The following is a 17,551-nucleotide window of genomic DNA, read 5'->3' on the forward strand; positions in this document are numbered from 1 at the left end:
AAAGTCTTACAAAACTGAGTAATCTTCAAGGTTGTAAGAGATCTCTCAGATTGTTTTTTACATAACATTTGTTTAAAAAAATGTATACATAGGGAGCAGGGTACAAAAAAAAATATTTTTATTTTCGTCAGGTTTATTTTCATAAATTTAACATATTTTATACAAATATATACAAACACGTAATGTAATGTTGAACTTTACACAACTTTCTAAGATGGGCACCACTCATGAATATCAAGGAGGACCCCCTATACTGATTTTCTTGAGTATCCTAGCAGCCCCTGATTCGAATCGGGGAGAATGTTAACTATAAAAATATTATAATCTTTTCCAACACTTTGAAAAATATGTTGACTGTGGCCTGTTTTCCGACAAAGAGAAATACAAACTAAATATGAAAAAAAACAATTAGAATCAGGTTGTAGGTAAGTTAGTTAACCGATCATTTTTATTCTCATCCACAAAATGGTGGTCATTTCATTAATAAAAGTACGTTACTAATTATTGTAAAGGAACTAACTATTTTTCATTTATAGATGCATGAGTTTATAATGTATATAGTATATAACAAGACGTGCCAGAAAGACTTTGAAAGATAACAAAATGTAGATTTTCCATTTTGGTGGCCGGTGACATATTTGCCAATTCTCAGCCCGTTTCAGAATACCGAACTTGTTGTTATACTTGCCAGCTGATCAAAGGTTAATCAAAAGCTTAAACGGGCCAAAGGGGCGTCTGCATTTAAAGTCCAAATAAGTCAATTTGTTACACCTTATGTGTTAAGGTAACTGTGGAAAGTAAAAATTATGAAATTTTTCAAAGCATTTTCCCAGTATTTTCTTAAAAGTTGAATACAGAATTATAAATAAGTAATCGAATACAAAGCTACATTTAACAAAATTAATTTAGTTTATCGAAGAATCACAAAGATAGTCTAATTAAAATCGCCTCTGCCCCGGTCTGAAGGCAGGCTTCGGCTTCACCTCCACGGACTCCTGGTTTGACTCCAATCCAGTGATCTCTCCGTCAGCTTGGGCCGAGCTCGCCCGCTTTAAGCCTGAAAATAATTCTGATATTTAGTTTCTGTTACATGCTCAACCAACTACCTTTTATACTAATTATGATACCAGTACCTATATACGTGTTTGATACTCAACATATTGATTTTAATGCTTTTTTTAACCTTATACATGATCGATTACCAATTCAATACGACCGACACCGAATTCAATGTAATCCACTTCGACTATAAAATGATTCATTTAAAATTCTACTGGATCCGTTGAAACATTTGTATATAGGCACTTCAAATTCAAGATCATCGACTCCGAATTCAAAATAATCCATATAACTATAAATGATTTATCAGGATCTACTTGAAAATCAAAATGATCATTTTCGAATTCAAAATAATCTCGTAGACTTCAATGTGCATTCAATTGGAACAACTTCAATTTTAAGATGATCAACTTTGAATACAGTGAAATCTACTTGAATTCAGTTTGATGTTCAATTTCAAGACGATCAACTTCGAATTCAATGTAAGTCACTTGGATTTCGATAAGACTCATATCAAATTCTACACGATACTCTTTAAATATAATATGATTCACTTCGAATTCAATAAGATGCATTCACAAAGAATGGATTTGAATGTATTCGTTTGATTCCTCTCTCCACAGGACGGTGCAATACTGTTTTGTCCCAGCTTGGGACTCACTGTCATAGTGTGAACAGTACTTTGGAAGACAGGAAAATAAACCAAGCTTGATAAGATATTAGCATAATAGCCTTCTGCTTAAAAATATCGCGTAAATGGAACACTACAATTTATTCATCTCGGTATAAAAGACCGATAGAAAGATAATATTTTCCGCTAATTCGCTCGTAACGCGCGTCGTCGTCTACCTATTCTGATAGCGTTCCGCGTTTGAATTTTGAACTACGGTAGAATTATTATTAATTTTTTTATTTTTTATTTTAAATACATAAACGGCTATACTGATTTTTTTTTTTTTTTTTTGCTTCCGATTTTGTTGTCCGGGTTAAATCTTCCCCATAGGAAAAACTAAACCCTTCCACTCACTTTTCCACAAAGGATCAGCTAGTCAATCAACACTGTGTAAGTGCATTATATAAGTAAAATAAATACAAAACAATACAAGAACAACAACACGTCAACTCACCAGATATCAAATGGGAAAAAAATTCACCGTCTCCAGATATTTTCATATCAGAGGGTTCGGCTCGGTAGAACTTCTAACAGGGCCTATAAATCCTACTGATCCCTCAACATAAATATTTAAAAAATCTTTTGTTATCCTACATGTATTCAAAATGACCGACTTTTGCATCTTTATATATAAATTTTTTGATAGATCTAATACGCCCAAATTTTTAATTAGAGAGCTAGGTATAATGCCAGTAGCCGAAATAACGAATGGTAATATTTTTATAGTCTGAGAATGCCAAATTCTTTTTATTTCATTTCCTAAATCTGTGTATTTTCTTATTTTTTCCCTAACAGATTTTTGAATATTACAGGAATTTGGTATAGCGACATCAATGATATAAGTTATTTTTTCTAATTTTGTCATGTAAAACTATATTGGGTCTATTATGACTAATCGCTCGGTCTGTTAGTATAGTTTTATCATAATATATTTTATAAAATTCGTTTTCTAAAAATGAATTTGGTTCGTATTCATAATATGGTACTATATTACGGCAGTCAATCAATTTATGTTTAATTACCAAATTTTGGTGAATTATTTTTAAAACTTGATTGTGCCTAAATGTATACTCGGACGGTGCTAATATAGAACATCCCGATATAATATGTTCTATAGTTTTCGGAAAAGCCAAACATTTTCTACACAAATCATCAATTTGATTTGTATCTTTGATTATATGCTTTCTATAATTTTTAGTATTAATGACTCTATCCTGAATGGCAAGCATAAATCCTTCTATTTCTGCGCTCAACTCTCCAATACTCAACCATTTGTTTGACGAAAATTTGTCAACATACGTTTGGTTGAGATAATTGAAGTGTTTTGCGTGTAAAATTTTATTTGACCAGGAATCTAATAATTCCTGGTTGGGATTTATAAAAATGTTGGCATTCTCATCGTATAAATTTAAAGGTGTAATATTTCTATCTGCCTTGCAAATTATTTTGTGCATTTCTGAGCTATGAGCTTTCCTATGGAAAAAAGTTCTTAGTATTTCTACCTGATTATGTTTCAAAGAAGTTATTTTGACTATACCTCTACCTCCTAAATTTCTAGGTAAATTAACTCGTTCTATAGCTGAATTTGGATGATGGCAATTAAACTTTGTTAGCGTAGTTCTAATTAATCTTTCTAAGTTTTCTAAATCTGTATTAGACCATTTAATTATGCCAAATGAGTACGTTAATAGAGGTATTGCCCAAGTATTTATTGCTTTTACTAAATTTTTAGCAGATAGATTGCATTTTAAAATTTTCCTGATCCTAGTTTGAAATTTAATCCTAATATCATTTTTAATACTAGTATGGTCTAATCTATTTGATTGTGGGTATCCTAAATACTTATAAACCTCATCCCTTTTCATACTAGTAATTTGGAAATTTCTAAATATACTCTCGTCCCCATCTACAATTTTGCCTTTCTCTATATGGATCGTTCTACATTTATCTAAACCAAAAGTCATTTTGATATCATCTGAAAAGTTTTTAACTATCTCGATCATTTTCTCTAAATTTTGTTCAGAATTCGAAAATAATTTTATGTCATCCATATATAATAAATGCGAAATTGTACTACTCTCCCTTGTATTACCCTTAACTTTTATTCCAAACTTGCTTTTAATTAACATTTTAGATAGAGGATTCAATGCTAAGCAAAACCAAAGAGGACTCAATGAGTCTCCTTGAAAAATTCCTCTTTTAATTGAAATGCCCGGTATTACTATTTTCTTACCTTTTAAATTGATAAGTAAATTGGTATTCCAAAAGGACATAATATTTTCCAAAAAGCTAATAATAATGGGGTTAATTTTATATATATTTAATACTTTGATCAGCCACGAGTGCGGGACACTATCGAAAGCCTTTTTGGTAGTCTATATAGCAAGTATGTAAATTACGTTTTCGAGTTTGAATCTGTTTTAGAATTACAGAATCAATAACTAATTGTTCTTTACATCCCATATGTTTTCTGCGACAACCTTTTTTTTGTTCAGATAAAAAAAAATTTTCATCTAAATAAGTATATATTAAATCTGTCAAGCAAGATGTTAAAATTTTGTATATTGTCGGTAAACATGTAATGGGTCTGTACTAAGAGGGATTATTAATATTTTCGCTTTTTGGCAACATATAAGTAATGCCTTTAGTTAGAAAATTTGGAAAATTTTGTGGTTGACTGTTGTTATTATTATTATTACTATTATGTTGTCCCATTGTCCTACCCCGCGAGATCAAGGATCTTTACGGAGCAGGACACTATTGCATTGTCTTCGGTATTATCCTCGTGTGATCCTGAATTGCACAAGGAACGCCAAATGTGGTTAGGTTATTTGTAATCCGAAAATATTTATTGTAAAAAAATCGGGGTCGAATTGTGCAGAGGATTTTTTGTCAGCATATTTTTAAGGTTATCAACTTTGTTAGTCAACTAACAAAGTTACTTTCACATTAGCAAAATGTAAATTTATCCTGAATCATCAATAATTAGATTGCGGTATTTCTAAATGAATCCAATGATTAAGATTACCTATCACCAAATACCCTAGAATATTAATAATTTTGCCCAATTCCAGTAAAACATTAGCAGTGTTTACTTGTTTTAGCTGGTAACTCTAGCTACTAGGGGCGCTAGTAGAATTGAAAAAATCCATAAAAATGTATGAAAGAAAAACAAGCCGCACAACTCGCGCCGCCAGGAGGCGCTAGTGTAGCATACTGCCATCAGAATGAATGGGAAATGTCAAAAGTGGGAGGTATTATAACTATTCTCCAAAATTTTATATTACCTACCAACAAATCTTCGAGTAGCGCCATTTTTTATTTATAAAAATTTCAACGTTCCCCATTCGTTAAACGCCGATTCTCGGTCAGTTTAAGTTTTTAATCAAATTGTGATCAGCTCACGTGCAATACAAGATGATCGTTACGCTAGACAGCTGATCAAAAATTGATTAAAAGCTGAAACAGGCCGAGAATCGGCGATTAACCGGAACCGTTGAAAGGTCAAAAAATCAAAGTTAAGTGGATTGTCGATTTGTATGTGATAAGCCATCAAATGTGGTATTTGCACACCCTAACCAATATTTTCATTTATGTGCATGTTTTTTGGTTTATCATTAATAATAATCGATAGCGGATTAATATCAGCTGTTTGATGTATTTTTAAATGCATCGAAGTGTAGACCCGGCTCCAAAAGTTTTTAACCCTTTAGTGGCCGAAAAAATTGACTTTTTTTGTTGGGTTTTAGTTAGGTTTTGGTTAGGGCTAGGTTTTTTGATGTGATGTAGAGTCACCAGTTTTATGTAATTATTCCTCCTATATTATAAATCCATCACCATTTGTTTTGAAAATGTCACTTTCTTAAAGGATATTTTTTGTTGACATAAACACACTTATTATTCGCTGATCCAAACCAGCAAGTACGATAACTTACCTTCTTGTAAATAAAACTCTTTCGATTTCTGTTAAAAAAACGTAGATTACTTGTTTGAGCACTAGTTTAACAATATAATACTTACACATTATTTTAACCTTTTGATGAGATAAATCAAGAGAAGTGTAATGAATACCGACTTGAAAAAAAACCCTTGTCGCTAAAGGCCTTTCTACTCTTAGGACATAGAAAGGCAAATTAAATTGATCTTCTATTCAAGAAAGAATTTCGATATTTGAAAACGTTTGAGAAGTAATAGAATATTGAGATTGCTTCGGGCACACAGAAACGCCCACAACAGACTTCTCTCGGTTTATCTCTCCAATGATTCAACCCAATACCTAAAGAAAAATAAATAAAATATAATTCACGCGTTCGCATCAATTATATCCTCCACCGTCCAAAAGGGGAACCATCGTAATTAATTTCTTTCGTGAAAATTTTGCTCTTACACCTGAGAAGCACACGGATGTAATTAAAAATTTTGAATAAATGATTTTTTGATGAAGATATGAAGTAAATAATCAGGTTTTTTGGAAGCAGAAAGATACAAGTACTATCATGAAATAATATAGGATTTTTTAAAACGTATACGGATGCAACTACCTTTACTTCCTGGAAGCAGAAAGATGTACATTGACTTGATCTTTATAATTTAGTTGCATTAAATTTGAACGACATTGTATCATCATATTTATATATCCACTAAATATATATAATATTATGATTATTTTATTGTTATTCTGTCTCATATCTACTTGAAATTATTTATTGAAACTGTGCTCAACAACTCACTTTGTGAATTCCTACTGTGGTTGGCAGTACACACTATGTTAGTTATTAGATACACTAGACAACGAGTTTGAAGTTGTTAGAAAGGTGATTAGGTAATTAAAAAGAACTTCATTCCAATAACTTGACGATATGAAACATAACAGTAGGTGTAAAATTATGTTTGATTATTTCATTTATATTTTAAAAATCCAATACCAGGTGCTGAGAATTTGCCAGTGACGTGCAGTGATATTCTTTGTGACTTTCCAGAACAAAAAGGTGGTTGTTGTTGTTTTAGCAAATTGAAATCACTTTACGCGATTGGAAAAGCCAAGTTTTAGTCAAATTCATTTCAGGATTAAAGTGTTACCTTTTTGTGTTGGCAAGTCATAGAAATCTACAAATAAGAGCAGTTCATCCCATTACTTACATTATCGTGACATACAGATGTTTATCGAAATCAATAACATAATCGATTGCTTCTGTCTCAAACCGTTGTGTACCCCCACCTGCATAATTTTACTATGTATATTTATATACACATAATATTAAGTATACCAACCTTAATGATGTTATGCAATAATTAAATGTTTTCGTCAGCATGCACTTTAGCCTTGATTCGCCACCTCATTTCTTCAATAACTTTATGAATATTAAATGGGATTTAAAAAAATACATTTAATCACATCATTTTATTAAATCGTTTTTTGAAACTTATCCAAATTTCTTAAGTACGCTATTGTTGTCTTTGTGAGAAAAAAATCTAATTTAATGATTATGATTTAGATTTTATCTTATTTAAAAATGTATCGTAATTTTTTCAGTTCTGCAATATTTTAAAAATGAAGGATAAACAGCTGCTGTCATGCGTAAAAAATTAATACAGAACTGAAAAAATCTCTTCACATATATTTAAAAAAACAATATTTATATAAAAAATGTTTTATTCTACATTTAAAAAGTAGGTACTACTAATAACCAACAGCGCCCAGAAAGTAATATTTTTTTGCAAGATAACTAAGATTGAAATAAAAGTTAATCATTTTTTATATTATTGTGTTTTTTAATAAACAAAATTTTCGTATGAATTCTATTTATTTGCCAAATAATATTTTGAATTAGCTACTACAATAATATATTGTGTAGGAAAATAACGATTTTTTTCAATCTTAGCGCTATTGCTCGAATAACCAGCCGCCAATGCCTAAAAGTTGTAAATCATAAAAGAAGGAAATTGATTTTTAAACAATTAAATAAACAATTAAGTAGATCGAAAAATAATTAGGAACTACGAAAATGATATATATTATAATATATAGTGACCATCAATTGTGGCTGATTTTAGCTTAGTATATTTGGAAAATTGTAATGTTTTGACATTGCTTTAATCCGAAATTCAAATAAAATTTCCATGATATGTTACATTCATTTAATCACTTTGTTGGCTGCAGAAATTGCCATTGTATAATATAAAATGATATATGTATAGTTTTAATAATCCACCAGTCTTAAGTCTACAGTAAAGTTAATGAATTAGGTGCGGAATCTCGGAAACAAATCATGAATCAAGGTCATAAAATGTTTTTTTTTTATTCAGTGGCATAATAACTTGTATATAATTTAATTCTGTTACAACAGTTTCGTAAATAATTCGTAATCAATTACTTCTTCCGCTGAAGCGACTTCTGACGGCCTTCGGCGTGGCGGGGGTGTCCTCTGCGGCCGCGGCGGGCTCGTTCTTAGCTGGGGCGGTGTAGCGTCTTCGGCCCCCTGAAACGACCAAAAATACAAAATATGCATTAAAACTAAGAATAATTTATTTTGGAAAAATCGCAATTCAGGTGGCTTGGTCATTTATTGCAAGAATGGAGAGGACGTGTAATATTTCAATAATTTGTATTGGTTTTTTTTTGTAAAAAATCATCTCTAGGGCGCTGTAAAATATTGTACGATATATAAAACTCAGCGATATAGAAATAAATTAAGCGGAAATTAGAAAAGTTGCTTGTCTTTCTACTGAAACAGTCAAAATTTTCAATATATGAGCTCTGGCAACATGAAGTTGACGCATATTTTTACCTTAAAACATAATTTTCTACGAGAGCTAATAATTTAGACATTGTTTTCCATATTTTCGATTTTTATTGTATATCGAACAAACATCCCAACCGCACTGAACCAGCAGGGCTATGGCATCCCAATTGGGATGTGTTGTTAGGATAGAGGAAGTCATGGCTTCGTTTCTAAAATTTGGTCATTTACCAATGCCATGCTAAGAGAATCTAACACTTAGATGCTGGGCGGAACCGCGTACCAATGCATAAGATATACAATATATCATATTATTACATGTTATCCCATGAGGATTAGAAGTGACCTTGACCTTGAGATACATAGACATGTATGGATGTTGTAAATAAACTATAGTTCCGGTAAGGATACCCATTGGTGATTTTTTAAGTTTCAGAGGCCAACAACTACGCTCGATCTTGCAGACTAATAAACAAATAAATCCTTGTTAAGGCGGTAATTAAATCCGCTTTAATGTAACAATGATTTTTATCGCATGTGTATTATTATATTTATTTTAAAAATATTAATAAAACTTGTTTCTGACAGCATTGAATGTGAACACATTCTAGAGAAGGTGTCTAGTTGCGTAGCAAATTAAATTAAAATGCATATATTTTTTAATGTCTGTCCTTGAATTATTGATAGCATATTATAAACATAAAATCCGATATTATCATATAGTCACCCTACAGTATTGTTTACGGCATTATTTCGTTTTCACCCATTTGTAAAAAATATTTTTGTCACATTTATTTTGACATATTAAAGTTTTTTCAATATATTTTTGCGATATTAATAAATTATAATCTCAACAAAGGCTAAGTCGTTGTGAGGTTAAAAATTTAAACCGTTTACAATTACCAATTACCAATTGCTGTGAAGGAACAATAAAAAATAATTATAAACTTCAAAAGTTATTTTTAGTGTTCCTACCTAATTATTGATACTATTCAAAAAACATTTAACGAGCTGGTGAGTTACAATCACACCATTTGATGGATGGACCGCCGAAAACTAGGTCTTGCTCCTTGCCTCATTCATATTCATACATTATCTCATGCATACTCTTCCAGGAGAATATATAATGCGAATGTGAGTGGTGGAAGAGACGCCACACATATCAAGGAAACCAATTTCTTGAGTCGGACTTGAATCCTAGTTCCATGAGTCGGACCATGTCAAAAGTCAGAAAAACAGAACATTTTCTAATAATAATAAAAAATAGAAACGAAAACGTTTTAAGATTAACAACAACCTGACATTTTTTTTAAATTTCTCTTACTATCATAAATATAAGAGGAAATTGTTCTCTTGTGAAATGATGGGGGTCTAGTGAGTTGAATTCATTAAAAAGAAACTTTGTTTTATGATTTATGCATATAAATAAAGCAAGAAGACGGAATTATTGAGCAATTTTGAAGAGAAGATGTGGCCTTTTGTCATATTATATGTCAATCGTTCAAAACTTAAGACAGAATGATGCTGCGAGCTGAAAACAGTTGCGTTGAAAAAACTACAAAAAAGTTAGTTAATTCTAGAGCTCAAAAATGCAAGTTTTGCTTTTAGAGTGCTTACCTTGGGGTGTTAAATCTGACCATCAAAAATTAGAAACACCTCAACTTTAGAATGCTTAGAGGTTGATATAATCCACAAGATACTTTCATTTACTGAATATAATTCTGAGCTTTTGAATTTCATTAGAGTACGTTACCTTGGCAGCGACCACCAACAACGCTTCCAGGAAGAAATTAATTATATTATCAGATTTTTGTCTGTACCATAGTTGGTTGCACTCGATACGCACCAAACGAGAAGTAGTAAAATGTAGCGTTACCTTGGCTGCTCTTGCTTGGAAGGGAGTGGTCTGCTGAGGACTGGCTTTCGGCCGCGGCGGGTGCGCCGGATGACTCGTCCTTGTGGTGTGTTTTGCCTATAATTATTGACAAGTTTCCATAAATTAGTTAGATAATATTTGTAGCATTAGAGGCAAAAACCTCTGTTTTAATGTTTCAAAGAGGGACTGCTCTGGAGGTCCATCACGGACCATCGATAAAGCCCTATATCGATACTATATTGACGAAATCCGTCGTCTGATAGTCGGTAGACAAAAGCTGTTAATTTTTGCGCGGTCCTCAAGATGCCAATATGCACAACTTTTGAATAATGTCGATTGGTATGCAAAATAACTGGCTTATTAATGAATGGGGGTGAACTAACTAAGTTCTTAGAACTGAAAGAAATCGTTTATACGATCCATAGACTACGATCATACGATCTAAGACGTAATCAATTGACTCCATTCCAGCTTCAAGAAACAAAAAATGTTAGCTATGTTATATGACAATGACTAATGACACCACTTTTAGTGTTAAAATTCGGACTGCCAGTGTATATTAACCTTTCCCTTACTGTGCTAAAAAAATCCACGCGTTCCGGTGCTGTGTAGTCAATACACATCTCAAAATAAGCGATTTAATATCGGAAAAATATGAATATTCATAGCTAATCGCTTATGTTTATTATATTTTATATCAAAAGTGATAATAATTAAAACGTGCGAGGGGTCCACATCTAACGACGGTCCGCTTCCGACTGGCTGGCGGCTGGCACACACAGAGCTGTGCGGCCGAAGGTATCGATGGTCTAAATCAAAATACAACTGCGGACGTGTGGATTTCTCATGTTTTTGCGTAGCGAACTAAAGCGGGACATCAATAGCGTGTCATTTCCTCGCACAACTTCGCGTAGCAGTATCACACGGTTGATTGTATTGGTGTATTTGTTTCCAATTTTTAACAAAAATTTCTGATTTTTAATTGAATTTGAAAACTATGTAAAATATTATTTTTTAATTCACTGCATAAATGTATAACGGAGGAATTCCTAAAATCTGAACCCAGAATTTATTATATTTATAGAGTTATTAAAGTTATTTGAAGCAATGTGTAGTAAATACACACCACAGATAAGGAAAGGTTAAAGATTATATTTCAATTCGACATTGTCAATTCAAGCTGCTGCCACACGCAAAGCTCACATCAAAAGTTAATGTACAGCGCATCATCTTTTCTACCGACACACGACGCTATCAAATATTTCTTCCTATGGTAGGAGAGGGGGTCAGTTGAATTCGAGAGCGGCCGAGGAACATAATTTCATCTGTCAAAGTGACAACTTTACTTACTGACAGCTTGAGCACGTTTTCGAAATGGATGATACTTGTCGCCTATTGCTGGATCTGTTGGACAGCTCATCCTCAGATGATGATGCCGCCAACTATATAATTATAAATGCTATTTATAAACTTTTTAGATTTTAAACAATCTGCGCGTAAATAGCGCATTTTCACATAACCTGACATAACCTCTCCGTCGAATCAGGAAATTCGCAGTTCGCACGCCGATCGACGAAAGCGACATATAATAAATTATTATAAAATAAGCTCAACTTTCGTCCAAGCCGTCCAACTTTTATCCAAAAACCGAATAATATTACCATATAAACATACTGAGATTAAAAATATGATTAATTTTGAAAGGGCGAAAATTTGTTTACTTCAAATTCAAATATTGATTATATTTATATTTTAAATATATGTTAAGTATTTTTGCCAAATAAAGTTTTTTTTTATGTTTCTAAATTTACTAGCACACATGACGATATGAGCTAACATAATAAATAAGAAATGCATTATTAGGCTGCTTATGTCATGGCTGTCAAAGGGAACACGGAACTTAGTCGGTAGCTCCGTAATTAAAATGACCCCCTCTCCTTTTTACGGCGGAGAGGGGGACGCATAACTTTTCAAATATCGCGTCGGGAGCGGTTACGTAAAATAAATTCGGTTAGCGAAGTTCAGAACCACACTTATAGCGCGTTATCTTTTTACGTGTGTCGGGTCTGTATGGGATTGTATGGCGAGCGCTATTGTGCTTTATATTATCTGTTGATGTGAGCTTTGCGTGTGGCAGCACCATTATTAGTATTTTTAAGTATTTTATTTATTAATTAGTATTTTAAATTACTGCCTGAAGTTTAGAAATGTCAATTCATAGAGAGATGCGCCAGTGTTGCCAATGTATATCGATTCAGATTTATTGCGTTATCAACATCGGTCTGGATATCATTTATCACGACCATGCTCGGGAAAATGGAATAAAATCATCGGTAGTTACGCCGATCGATCCGATATTGTAAATTTATCGATTTCACTATGCTAGCATAACCCGCTTGGTGCTTAAACCATGGATTGCACTAACCAATTGAAAACATTTAGTTTTAGTTGAAAGATTCTTTTACCTAAATACTCCTTTAAAAAAATAGATGTAAATGGTTTATTAATTGTGTCTTTCTTCGCAAAATTGAAAAAATTTACTAAAGTCAAATGATATTCGTTAAGATAAATCTTTTATTGTATTGCTTGAGTTAGCAAGTTACATAGTGATTTTTATTACCATTTTGATTGCTGAACCCAATTAAATTTCGACAAGTTTTAATTTAATTGTTGGATGCTAATCTTTAAGTTATAAAAAATAGTTTTTCCTCCATCTATATTTGTCATAGAAATTTGTGATTTAATTTTTTTTGGTTTATTCTCTTGAAAAATATAGATGTGAAGGTTTTCTTGATTCTACCCTTTGTTACTTAATGTTAATTTAAACGAACATTTGCATTACTTCTAAACCCGAAAAAAATAATAATCCAAGCAAAATTACACATATCTACAAGGTTAAAGCATCGAATATCATTTATATCTGGCCAACGGTTAATTTAATTTTTACTGATTAAATATCATCTTATAATGGAAGAAAAAGTGTATTTCATTTCACTACTTGGTAAAAACTAAAATTTAGAATTAAAAAGTTGATTGACATGGGTTTAGCTGTGTTTAGTGACAGGTCTGAAATGCCAGGTACTTACTTCCGTACTTTCTTCTTCTTCCTCTCTTTTCCCTTTTGTTCCGCCTCACAATCTTCTCTAACTTCACACTTGTTTCGAAAAATACCATTTACAAGTAATTAATGGTAACCTGTAGATTTGTATATTTATACCACTCGAACAAAATTTCACTGGCATTTAAAAAAATTTAAAAACGCTTGCCAGGCGCCATATCCTAAAGACGCATTTGAATATATAATTAATAAAATTGTGTTTTATCTAATAATAATAATAAATCATCCAATGAAGAAATTTAAATAAATTAATTGAAAAGTATTGGGTAGTCATAAAACGGTGAAGCAACAGAAACAACTGCTGGCAGAAACATTAGTGTGTTGAAATTACCATTAGCGGCTTCGACCCTCCTTCTCTTCAGGGCTGCCAGGAGGTCGTCGTTGCTGCGGAAAGGTCTCACGACTCCAGCCTTCAGTCTCCTGTTGGCCTCGGTGGTAGTGGCTGGGTCTTCCTCTTCAATCTCTTCCTCGAGCTCTTCATCGTCCTCGGACAGTTCTTCCACGGGAGCCTCCTAAACAAACGTTTCTTCTAAATTAGCCAGGTGAAATGACACTAACTAGTGTGCGTCGGACTGTATTGTGAAGAAAGATCTTAGTAATACTAATGAAAGTTACTTCTGGAATAAGCAGGCGAAAAAACACAATCAGAATGAAGCACTCTTCACCATGAAATTTCAGCATGACCCTGGTTTTAAGTCTGCTTGAAAATTTTTTATTTTAAAATAGTACAATCCAGAATGCATCGGAGTGAAGCAATGTTCACCAGAAAGGTCTAAATTCGTGGATGAAATTTGAGCATGACTCAGGTTTTAGTCTTCCCAAATAAAGTTATTTTTGAAATAGGCAGGCGTCGCAATCCAGAATACATCGGAGTGAAGCAATTTTCACAATGAGAAAATGATCGGAGTTGGTGGATAAAATGTAAGCATGACCCTAGTTTTAAATCTTCTTAAAGAAAGTCACTAATGAAATAGTAAGGTGAATAGCACAATCCAGTGTGCATCGGAGTGAAGCAATGTTCATAAGAGAAAGGTCGGAGATTGTGGATGAGATTTTAGCATGACCCTGGTTTTTAGTCTTCACAGGTCTTGTGTGACTCCACGCATTTGCATTTTTCCACGATCTTATGAACTGGCACGGATAGTGTACTTCAGGAAAGGAGATCTGTTGCGAAGGATTTCCCATTTAATGCACTTCTTGGTAAATATTACTAAGAGTTGATTTTTTAGTAACATCTAACTGACAAAATTTAGTAGAGAGATAATTAACTCACAAATTTTTTAAAGTCAAATTTGATAAAGTCAAATTTGATAAAGTCACACAAGAAGAATATAAAAATGAGTTATTTATTTCTTCGAAACATAAACAACAAAGCAATTATACACAAAAAACACACTCATAATAAATGCATTGCAATGGCCGTGCTGATTTAATGATCTCAAATCTTTTTATTTTTTAGTTAACTTCTAAAGTTGATTGTACGCAAAGAACTCAATTTGTGTGATAATCATATCAACTGAAAGAGCACGGCCAAGCTACAAATGACATAAAATCTTTTAAAAAGTTCAACATTAACATATAAAGACTATAAAAATAAAAATAAATGTTCGTACTAATCAAAAAATTTCCTAAATATCTATTTTGATTAAAATCCACCAGTACGTTGCAGTAGACCTAGTACCTTCACATAAATTAACCATGCTGACATCGTGCAAACATAAAATAAAAAAAAATAAACATCGCTGAGCAATTCGCTCAATTTCAACATTTCGCAGCAAGACAGAAAACACATTTTTGAAAAATCGCTTACAATATTGCAAAATATATACGACACCATCGCTGCAAATCAAAAGTGATCAAAGAATTCATGCTAATACTTACATACTATGAGTTAGTTAACGTTCAATAATAAAGCGCAATCATTGACTCATAACGTAAAAGTTGATTCATTTCACTTGAGAATAACTCCCACTAAACTGGTTCTAGTTGTTGAACTCTTAATTTATTATATGTAAGGAAGATTAAAAAATAAGTTGGAAACGTGACGAAACTCTCGACAAGTAATATAAAATTACTTTTCTTTAATCAGTCGAAGATTACTCACATCTGATTCTTCTTTGAAAAACATATTATTTATTTAACGGATCCTTTAAAAAATATGGTAATAGCTACTCGTATGATGATGTGTTGAATCATTGGAAATAATTTATCGATTAATTTTTTTATTTGAATCAGATTAAAGTACGAGATTTCTGACGTAACCGTTTTTACTTTCAACTATAGCCTTGATGATATTTTATTATTATTATTTGCACTGTCAGTTATTATTCAGAGTTTGGTTTATTTTTTCTATGTTTATCTAAAGTAAACGATTTGAATGGCTCGGCAGCCTGTTCCAAGATTACATATTAAATGATCACCTTTCATTTGGGAGAAAGACGAGCCGCGGAAAAGTACCATATATTATATTGTCGCTAGACTTCTTTGTTAGGCAAGAGAAAGTGCCATCGTAAAGTCTGACATTAATTTGTTGCTTGATTCTACGTGAAAGCGATTGAACCTTCTTCACGAAAACACGAACTGTATTAATTATTTTTATTGATAAACATATTTCTATAGCACTTAAATTTAACTAAACAAGTATGCATAAAACCAAGAAATGTTAATGAATGCATATAATGTCGTTAAGACTTCCCGAATCGATTTTCAGAACACTATGCTAAAATCTCTGAATTTTTTTATTTATTTTTTATTGATAACTTCGGTGTCTGTTTGTTGACGTGATTTTGAGTCATCATTTCTTAGTTAATGATAATTTGGTTATGGGAATGAATATGACAATGATATGGCCATGTCACTCAGAGCCCAGTTGGAACGTATTTTTTTATCAGTGTATAGTCGGAGGTTGCAACGGTATTACTCATTATAAGGTTTAGGCGGGTTTGTTTTCTGTTTCCCTTTTTTATAAAAATGAACATTCTGTTTTGTGTATGATCACTGCATATTATGATGGTTTGTTTTTAGATATAGTGAGTTGATTGTAAAGTGTAACCAGTGATTCTTGAGCTAATTTGGAGTAACTAACAGTTAGAACTTTAAATCTCTTTCACTTCAGTATTGGAACGTCAAAGACAAAAGAAAGAGACAAAAACGATGACTGTCGTTTTTAACTCCAAATGAGGTTAAAATGCCTGCTTAAAGTCTGTCAGCTACACCTTGTTGCACTTTATTACTGTAGGGTCAAGGGTAGACACGACATTTATGATGGTACGGTAAGGATGAAAGGGTGGGTGGGTGGTACAATAGGGGGAACGGAATGATGGATGGATGAACTTATTGTAGACATCAAATGCATAGGTAGTCAATACATTGGTTGCCCGGGTGGAACGGTAGGATGGTTGGATGTACGAGTGTGTTTGGGAGCTTGAGTGGTACGGTAGGGTGTACGGAAAGATGGATGAATGTTTGAAGTTTATATAATGGTTTCCTGGGTGGTACAGTAGGGTGGATGTTGTGTATACCTTGGGTGCCTGGGTGGTGGTGGTACTGGGGGTCGCCTTGTTGGCCTGGTTGCGGGCGAGCGCGCCGCGCCTCAACAGCGAGTTGCGCGGCCTCGGGGCCTCTCCCTCGGGGTAATCCGCATCCTGGGCGAGGGCGGCCACCACGCACAGCAGCACTAACCTGCAACCAACACACGGACCTCATATATCCACTACAGAAACACTTCATTCACATTACATAATACGACACAACCTCATTACACCACGCGCATAAGCAAATAATAATGAAATTAGCAAATTATTCAGTATACACTTTGATAAATAATGGTAAAGGCGCCAATATGTACGGTAAACGTGGCTAAGTCGCCGATATATGTAACGACGCAGCAAATATGAGTAAGGCGCCAATACATACAGTAGATATGCCTAAATGTACCAATTTGTGCAGCCAAACAGCAAATAAGACTTAAGGCCCCAATATATGCAGCCACACAGTAAATAAGGCTCCAATTTATGAAGCTACACAGCAAATAAGGCCCAAATATTTGCAGCCACATAGCAAATAAGGCCCCCATGTATGCAACC

General features: G+C 33.1%; 1 protein-coding gene across 1 annotated transcript in view; it reads right to left on the reverse strand.

Moving 5' to 3' along the window:
* Nucleotides 1–115: 115 nt before the first annotated feature.
* LOC149409408 (uncharacterized) overlaps nt 116–17,551 on the reverse strand; it is a 31,525-nt gene continuing 14,089 nt past the window's right edge. Inside the window, exons 2-6 of the mRNA XM_089649809.1 lie at nt 16,988–17,147; nt 13,798–13,978; nt 10,349–10,444; nt 8,107–8,211; nt 116–1,057 (exon numbers count right to left, since the gene is read on the reverse strand). Of these exons, the coding sequence (XP_089505935.1) occupies nt 939–1,057; nt 8,107–8,211; nt 10,349–10,444; nt 13,798–13,978; nt 16,988–17,147 (661 nt within the window). The 3' untranslated portion in view covers nt 116–938. The remainder of the gene's footprint in view (nt 1,058–8,106; nt 8,212–10,348; nt 10,445–13,797; nt 13,979–16,987; nt 17,148–17,551) is intronic.

This window comes from Hesperophylax consimilis, chromosome 31 (assembly GCF_061612785.1).
Source record: "Hesperophylax consimilis isolate HC1 chromosome 31, BYU_Hcon_1.0, whole genome shotgun sequence".
NCBI classification, from domain to species: Eukaryota; Metazoa; Arthropoda; class Insecta; order Trichoptera; family Limnephilidae; genus Hesperophylax; species Hesperophylax consimilis.